Below are 8,609 nucleotides of genomic sequence, written 5' to 3'. Positions count from 1 at the left end.
TGTAAATTATATTCTTTCATAAAGCTATCAGTTTTACCTAGAATACCCTGAGTCTTCTAGAGGGTGAAATTGAGTTTTGTAGAATGATAAACATGTTTTCCCCCTTGAACAGGGACAGCTTTGGATGTCTGGGGAAAGACTACACTATACTTCATCAGTGTTTTTAAATAATAAATTGACCAATAGATCAATGGAAGTTATAACCTGGATCAAGATTTCATCACTAGTATGTTATCCCTGTGGCTTATAGTTTTTTTGGGTGAAGCATCTTCAGGATGCGTACTCGAATCTCTTTGGTTTTGACACTGTAGAAAATTGGGTTGAGCATTGGAGGCACAAGAAAGTGCAGGTAGGAGAGAAGCATGTATACCTGGGCTGGTAGCTGGTTCTTTGTAAAGCGATGGATTATAGACAGGCTGACCAGTGGTGTATAGAATAGCAATACAGCACAGATGTGGGAAACACAGGTGTTGAAGGCCTTCAACCACTGAGCATTGGAAGCAATGTTCAAAACTGTCTTCAGGATGAGCACACAGGAGAGGAGTCTGAGAACAGCATCCAGCCCCAGAGTGGAGAGCATGACAAAGAGCCCAAAGCCACTGTTTACATGAGTGCTAGAACTGGCCAGTCTCAGAATATCAGGGTGAACACAATAGGAATGGGAAAGGGCACTCACAGGCTGGAAGTGTAGTTTTCCAAGGAGCACTGGCAATGGCAGATGAAGGGCAGCGCTACGGGCCACAATGGCCAGACCAATGGTCCCGATGCACTTGGTTGTGAGAATAGTGACATAATGCAATGGCTCACGAATAGCCACACAGTGGTCAAAAGTCATGGCCAGCAGCACAGCTGACTCAATGACTGAGAAAGTGTGAATGAAGAAGAGTTGCACAAAGCAGGTTGAGGCTTCTACCATCCTCTGACCTAGGAGAAAGACAGCTGCCATGGAAGGCAGTGTGGAAGCTGAGAGTCCCAGGTCAGCCATTGAGAGCATGGAGAGGAAGAGGTACATGGGTGTGTGAAGACTGGGCACAGTCTTGACAATGTACATGATAGTGACATTGCCCAGCACAGAGAGAACGTAAATACAACAAATAGGAAGAGCTGTCCAGCAATGAGCACCTTATAGTCCTGGGAGATCCATCAGTATAAAGAAGCTGCTGGAATTAATGTTGTTAGATATTGCCATATTAACTGTTGGAAGGGTCTTCTCTGGACAAATTGGAATAAAACGAAGAGTTATTCTTTCACAGCATTTTCCTATCATCTCATCACATAAGGCCCAGCCTACTGAGTAATATTGCCCTGCCTCATCTCATTGTCTCATAGTACTGAATCCTACTTCTTTAGTATCACTAGAGAGTGATGCTGATTCTCTTCTTGGTAGTTTGCCATCATTTTCATCAGCATATTTAAGCCCTTCATATAGGGAAAATATAATCCTCATCCTGAAGATAGTATATTTAGAAACATAAAAGACAATTCCAGGTTGAGAGCAAAGGACCCGTGTGCATAAATTAAATTATTTTTAATGATGAAATATAGGATTATAAACAAAATTAGGTAAGAGAATTGTATTGAATGGTTTGGTAGTTTAGAATGCAAAGTGTAATTCATAAATGCTTACTCTGAATTCCTGGTATTACCAGATATATCATTTTTTCTTTTTTTTAAAGATGCCCAGGACATCAAAATGAAAACTTGGGAAGGACACCAGGAGAGGCTTGGGCTTGATGCATACATTACTGGGTTTCAATTCCTTCTTAATTCTTGATAGAAGATGCTGTCTGCAAAATGCTAAGAGAGGTGGGACAGATATGTGTGAGGAAGAAAGTGACAACTAGACAGCATTTATATTCTCAAAGGTATCCAACATTTACTGAGATCCTGCTATGTACTCAATGTTAGGGATACAATGGCAGGCAATATACAGCATTTGCCTTTGTAACCTCCTGGTAAACATAGAGTACATCCATAAAGTATCTCATAAGGGTATTGAACATGAAACAGAAAAAAAGTCCTAACAGTTCATCTGCATCCTGCTCTCTGTATCTCATCTTTTCTAAGAAGCATCCTGGGTAACATTAAGGACACTTATTAGAAAGGAGAGTAAAGGGTGATATTTGAGTACACACAGCTGTGAGAAATCTGACTTAGATATCTAGTCATAGATATGATATATTTGTTCATGTCTCTACAGTCCATATTAAATGGCTTTATGCATTTCTCAGCATCTTAGAGAAATTCTTTTAACAATGGAAACCTCAACATCATCCTGGGAAGTCCACTATGAGGCAGTAGTGACTGAGAGAACATATTTCATTATGTTCTCATTTTTTTCCACCAGGTGGTCCTAGTTTTGCTCTATAAAATCATGAATATCTACAATCCCCACTCCACATTAATCACTGATCTAAGGAAAAACATAAGAGTAGAAATTCTTTGGAGGGTGAGCAAAGGTATCAGAATTGAAACAAGTATAGTAATCAGACAGTGAGCAAATATTGGCAGCTATGATGGAACAAGTGGTAGAGGAAGAAGAATCATAGCCACTTATAAGGAAGACAAAGAGCAGAGGCAGGCCTATGAGATTTGAGAAAAGAGTGTTAATAGAAACCAAGGAGAACTAGGTTTTTTTTGTGGGTGTACCTTTAAGGAAGATAAGGGTGAGTGGCTCTCAGAAGTTTTCTGCACTGGTTTGATTAAAATTTTCTCTGGATATTGGTTACAGAGTTACAGGAGAAGAGAGAGTAGATTTACCCATCAATCTCCCTCTGACAAGGTTTACCTCTAGGCTATTGAGCACCGTGTGATTTCAAAAGTAGGGAAATAAATGATACTACATGTGCTAAATCACATCATTTCCTCTGAGGTCAAATGCTTTTAAAATTAACTCTATAACCTAAGCTAAATATTATCAGTCCCTTAAACTGTTACTTTCAAGACAAGAACTCCATTTAGTTCTTCATCCTAGGAGCCTTATTTGTAAATATTTGTTGTTACCTCTATTACTTTGTTGTGGGAGAATCAGAAATCGTATCACAATAACTTGTCCTTACTAGTCCTTCCTCCCTTCCTCCATCCCTTCCCCCCTCCCTCCCTCTCAACTACCCTCCCTCTCACTTTCCTTCTTTCCTCTTCCCTCCCTTCTCCTTTTCTTTCTTATACCAATTATTTATAATTCATCTAATATACGTCATATATAAACATAGTATGACATGCAGTTGATCTAAACTCTAAGGGCAAGAATTACATGTTGAGTGATAGAAGAAAGGTCAAGTATTGTTTCCCAAAACTATGGGATATATCACACAAAAAAGTAGAGGAGCTATATACCTCCAGCAAGTGCTCTTTCTGCCTCAGAGATCCACATAGAGTTTTAATCCAAATATGGGACATCCCATGATTTCCATACCAAGTATACCTTCCACAAAGGCTATGGAAAAGTCTCTATGATCTGACTATCCCAGCCTAGAAGGTCTGCATCACTCACCACACCCCAGGACAGGGACAGAAGCTCTGTGGATAGTGGTGCAGCTGGGGCCTCATGAGGCTTCCTGCCTTAAGCATAATGTCAAGCATACAGATTTATAAAGCATTGGTCCTAGCTGTCCCAGGGGCTCACACCTAGTCCCAATGGTATAGGCTCTAAGAATAATTTTAAATATCCGTGCTTCTGGCAGAGCTGACTGTTGCTAATCATTATGAGTCTTTGCCAGGTCTCTGGAAGGCCACATGGTGTAAAGTTAGTACATGGAGCTAGTTCAGATTCAGCCTTCTTTTCCTCTTTTCCAAGCCTGACTTCCTTAACCTCTTACATATATATGTCACCCTAAAAACCCTAGCTTATCCTGCCTCAGAAACACCCTGCATCACCTTTATATCTCTGGGAATGCAATCCCTCCAAACACAGGCCCTCCCCACCCTGTCCAAGACAGCAGTTTTTTCTTAGATTGTAAATATGTTGGAGGTGGGAGTGTAATATCTAAAACACTCTTTTCATGAGTGATGATATTAGTAGATATCATTCAAGATAAATCATTCCTCACTTTTCATTACCATAGAATAAAGCTTACTGTTCACTAGTGTTCTCCCTTTCCCACCTCTAAGTAAATTCTTCATGTTTTCTAAGGAATGATTATGGGGGGTGGAGGGAAGATTAAAAGTGTTCCACCTGGAGCATATGAAATGAACCTGAATTTTATTCTGAAGCTGAGGAGAGAGTGAAATAAGATACCAATTATATCTCCAGTAAGTTTGTTCAGCTGGACAGGAATGAAATAGGGAAGTGGGATAGGGATGAAATGAAGAATGAGGCACCGGTACTTTCTGGGCGGGTGGTGGAGAGCAGGGGAGAGAGTACCATGACCACTTTCTAGTTAAGCAATTCATTAGTAGTACCCACACAACTCAATGTAAGTTAATACACATTGCTAAGATTTAATGTATCAAAGGACACTGTGCAGGAGACGTGGGAAATAGATACACATAGACAAAGATTAGAGAGATCAAATTCAGAATTCCAAGTATTTTCTCTCTCTTTGCAAGGGTCACACAGGATGCAGTTCTCTCTCTAGCTGCAAACCTCAGAGACACATGAGAGATGTCTGTATCCAGGGAAGACCACGTGAGTTTTGGAGTCCAGAGTTGGTCACATTGGTAGAAATCTGTCATATGACGAGTCATGGTGCAGACCACAAACCAGTCACCAGGTACACATAAAACCTTTCATGTTCACTTTGCACATGCTGCCAGCCTGATTCATCTTGAGTCCCTGCTTTGGGCATATACATTAACAGCAATTTTCAGTAACTATGTGGCCCTTGCATGGACTTAGTTCTCAGAACTTGGTCAAGGGTCATCAACATGACTATAGAGATAAGCAGGAGCAGAGTAAACCAGCACTTTCAAGAATGTTATTTCCCACTCAACATAGGTTAGAAATATTTTCATTATACATGCCTGAAATATGACTAGCTTCTAATGAGAAATAATACTAATTCTAATCACAGGTGACAAAGAAAATCACTGTGAAGTTTAGAATTATCATTTCAGAAAAAGAGGGGCCTCAATATGGACCCTTTAAGAGTAGGAGGGAATTAGAGTGAACTTACTGGTGTTCTCCTACAGAACTATTGTGACTAGTAATGGAAGAAACTCTAACACTGATCTGGAGAAAGTGGCCAAGGTAGTTGCTGAGGGCAGGGAGAGGGAAGAAAAGATGTGATGTGGGGCATTTTTGGGACTTTCGGGGTAGATGCTGGACATTATATATCCTGCCATAACCCACTGAATGTACTGGGGGAGAGTGTAAACTACAATGTAAACTATAATCCATGTGGTGCAGCAGTGCTCCAAAATGTATTCACGAAATGCAATAAATGTGCCACACTGATGAAAGAAGTTGTTGATGTGGGAGAAGTGGGGGGTGGGGTTTGGGGTATGGTGGAACCACTCATATTTTTTAATGTAACATTTTTGTGATTTATTATATTTTTTTAAAAAGACAATTTAATAAAAAAAAAAATTAAAAAGGAGTGTATTTTGTGAATACAGTATATTTTGAACAATTTGGAACAACTTACCAGAAAAACAGCAGTGAAAACATTTATTGCTTAACGAGTTATTCATTGATTTCACAGCATGATATATAATCATAGATGAACATTCAAGATAGAAATAAACTAACATTTAGAATTAATAGTGGTAATAGAGAGCATAGACTTTAACCTGGAAGTGAAGAGGACCAATGGAAATGCTTGCACGAGTGTGTGAACTAATCAAATTTAGATTTTGGAAAGCTAACTTCAATTTTGTTTGGAGTTGTCTGAGAATAAAGGCAAGGATGCCAATTAGCAGAATGGGAAATGGTTCCACTTAATAAGTCCTAAATTGAGGTAGGGACAGAGTTGATATAAAAGAGGAGAATGATAGGAAAAATGTTTAGGAAATTGAGTCTATAATATTGGGAACTGATGGGAAATTGTGAATGAGGGAGAGTAAAGAATATGTTTGGCATTATTCAGATTTCTGGTTGTGATGAGCAAGTTACTGGAGGTGCCATTCATAGAAACGCAGAGCATGAAATTGAGAGCAGGTGTGAGCAGCAGATGAGGAGGCAGAGGTGATAAGTTCCAATTTGGACTTATTAAGTTTTCCAGGAGTGAAATGGGAACCTGTCTGGAGTTTAGGAGAGATGTTGAGTTTGGGTTACACATTAGGGACTCATTATCATGGAAAGGTGAAAACTGGGCAACATCCATTTTTAGAAGTTTGCCATAGGAACTCGATCCAGCAAATGCAATGAATAGAACTAGCCAGTGATATCTAAGGATAACCGGAAAGAGAGGTGCAAGAGAGACCAAGGAAGTACAGAGAGTTAAGAATAAGTGAGTGGTCAATAGTGTCAAATATTGATGGGAGGTCTTGTGATAACTATATAAAATATAGTCTATTGGATTTCATAATTTGGAGTTCATTGGAGACATTTGCCCACACAATTTCAATGGAATAGTTTGAACATACTTTGATTGCATTAGGTTAGATTGCAGCACAATTTAATTGCAATTAAACTATGGTTTGAGAATGTATAATTAAATATTGATAATATAAAGAAAATAAAGGAAATGACCTATGTAAAAATCAGGTGAGTAATATAGTGGGAATGATGAGATTAAGTTCAGGAAAGAGTTCTGGGGAATTCTGGGTGCTGATGATTTACTATTTCTTTACTCAGGTAGTATTTACATGGATTCTCATTTTGCAATAATTTGTTAACCTACACATTTATTTCCATGAAGTTTTTTCATATGTTTTAAAGTCCACTATGAAAAGCTCAAAAATAAACTTGACAAGAGTTGAAAAATATGAATACATATTTTTCAAGTAGCTAGTTGAGCTGAAAGTAAAAAATAGATTAAGTTCCTAGCAATGACCACATAGTAAGAGCTTATTTTATGAGGGTAGAGCACATTAAATTTTTTTGAAACACTGGCAAAGCAGCTAGTGGAGTAGGAGTAACTGGAAAAAATTAATTCCAGGCAAGGTACTATAGTAAGTTCATTTTTTATAAGGAAGGTATATTTGTTACCTATTGCTGCCATAATACTTCACTACAAATTTCAGGGCTTAAAACAAAAAATTATTATCTTAAAGTTCTGGAGCAAAATGTTAAAAATGAATCTTCTGGAACAAAAATCAAAGTGTCAGGGATTTGAATTCCTTCTGGAGAGAAATACTTTTTCCTTGCCTTTTCCAACATCTAGATGTCATCTATATTCTTAAGCTGATGGTTCCATTTCTCCAACCTTGATGAAAAAGCATAGCATCTTCTCTTCTTTCTGACTTTTTGTTGTTGTTGTTGTTGTTTTTAACAAATCAATTTTGATACATATTAATAAAAAATGAAACCATTCAAACTGAGTCTTTGTGGGATTTGGAGTATCAGTAAGATCTTTGTTTCACTATGCATTCGATGTCTCTTTGGAAAGCTCTCATTTTGAAACTAAACTTTTTTAATAAACTTCAAACACAAAAATATCTTGGACTTCAAGACTATTTACTATAGTTTGGCAGCTCTTCCACACATTTCTATGGCACTCAATATTAAAAATAAATAATTTAGGTATGATTTTATCAGATGAAATTAGTTTCAATGTTGATAGTGGTGATACTGAGCATCATGATGATAATCGATATGATGAGAACAAAGATTAAAAAGTTCATGACAATTATAACAGTTAAGTGGGGAGACAAAAACCCTACCAAGAGTTTCATTTGAAGGTTTCCTTTTGTCCCCAAAATATATTACAATGTCATCCAGGAAACCTGCTTTATTTTCTTTGCACCTAAAAGGGTGTATACATAGTATGTTATAATATATGGCTCCAATGCATGGGAATGCAGCATTGTTTTGAAGAAGAAAGTGTTGAAGAAAATTTTGTCTATTCAGTAGCCTACAAGTGGGTCCATTGATAAATAGAAAACACAATGGTTATAATAAAATGACAGTGTGGACAACGATATTAACTGTGGCTCACAAGAAAATCAAAACATGGAAAGGTATGATGTGTGTCTATGATATAGAAATGTAAACATAATCCAGGGTTAATGGGAAACCAATTCATGAATTATAGATAGATTTTAAATACAGCACCATATCATTGTGCTAAATTTGGCTGAAGGCACCTGTGCTTTTTTGGTGCCACATTAACCATAAAATTTAGTAAATGACATAGATTAGTCTCTACATCATTTCTTTCATGCAATTATATTATGTTAAGCTGTGGTATAAATAATTCAATAATCTTCATTTATTTGCATGATGTTAAGTAATTTTACTTCCACAGTGCAAAATGTAAGGGCTCCTTCTAGAGAGTAGATCAAGGATGCCATTCTTACTTGGATAAAAAATATTCAGTCATAAGATAGTTGTTTGGCTTTGTTAGCACTTTAGAAAATTACTTTTCTATCATCTGAATTCTAGTTTCAGTCACACAAAGAAGTAGGCTATTTATTTTAAAACTTGCTTTTGTTAAGTGTTCTCATCAGAAATAATTATACCAAACTTATTTCATCGAATTAAATTATGAATGCTTTTACCTTGTATC

The 8,609-nt window shown here is 37.4% G+C and overlaps 1 protein-coding gene across 1 annotated transcript; it reads right to left on the bottom strand.

Annotated features, from left to right (window-relative positions):
• Positions 1-244: 244 nt before the first annotated feature.
• On the bottom strand, positions 245-1,189 carry LOC101433511 (olfactory receptor 51G2-like). The gene is given in 1 exon segment (XM_012522292.2): positions 245-1,189. A coding segment is annotated over 1 exon segment (945 nt).
• Between the last annotated feature and the right edge of the window lie 7,420 nt (positions 1,190-8,609).

The sequence above is a fragment of the Dasypus novemcinctus genome, chromosome 10, assembly GCF_030445035.2.
Source record: "Dasypus novemcinctus isolate mDasNov1 chromosome 10, mDasNov1.1.hap2, whole genome shotgun sequence".
Taxonomy (NCBI): Eukaryota; Metazoa; Chordata; class Mammalia; order Cingulata; family Dasypodidae; genus Dasypus; species Dasypus novemcinctus.
This window is presented reverse-complemented; position numbering and strand designations above follow the sequence as displayed.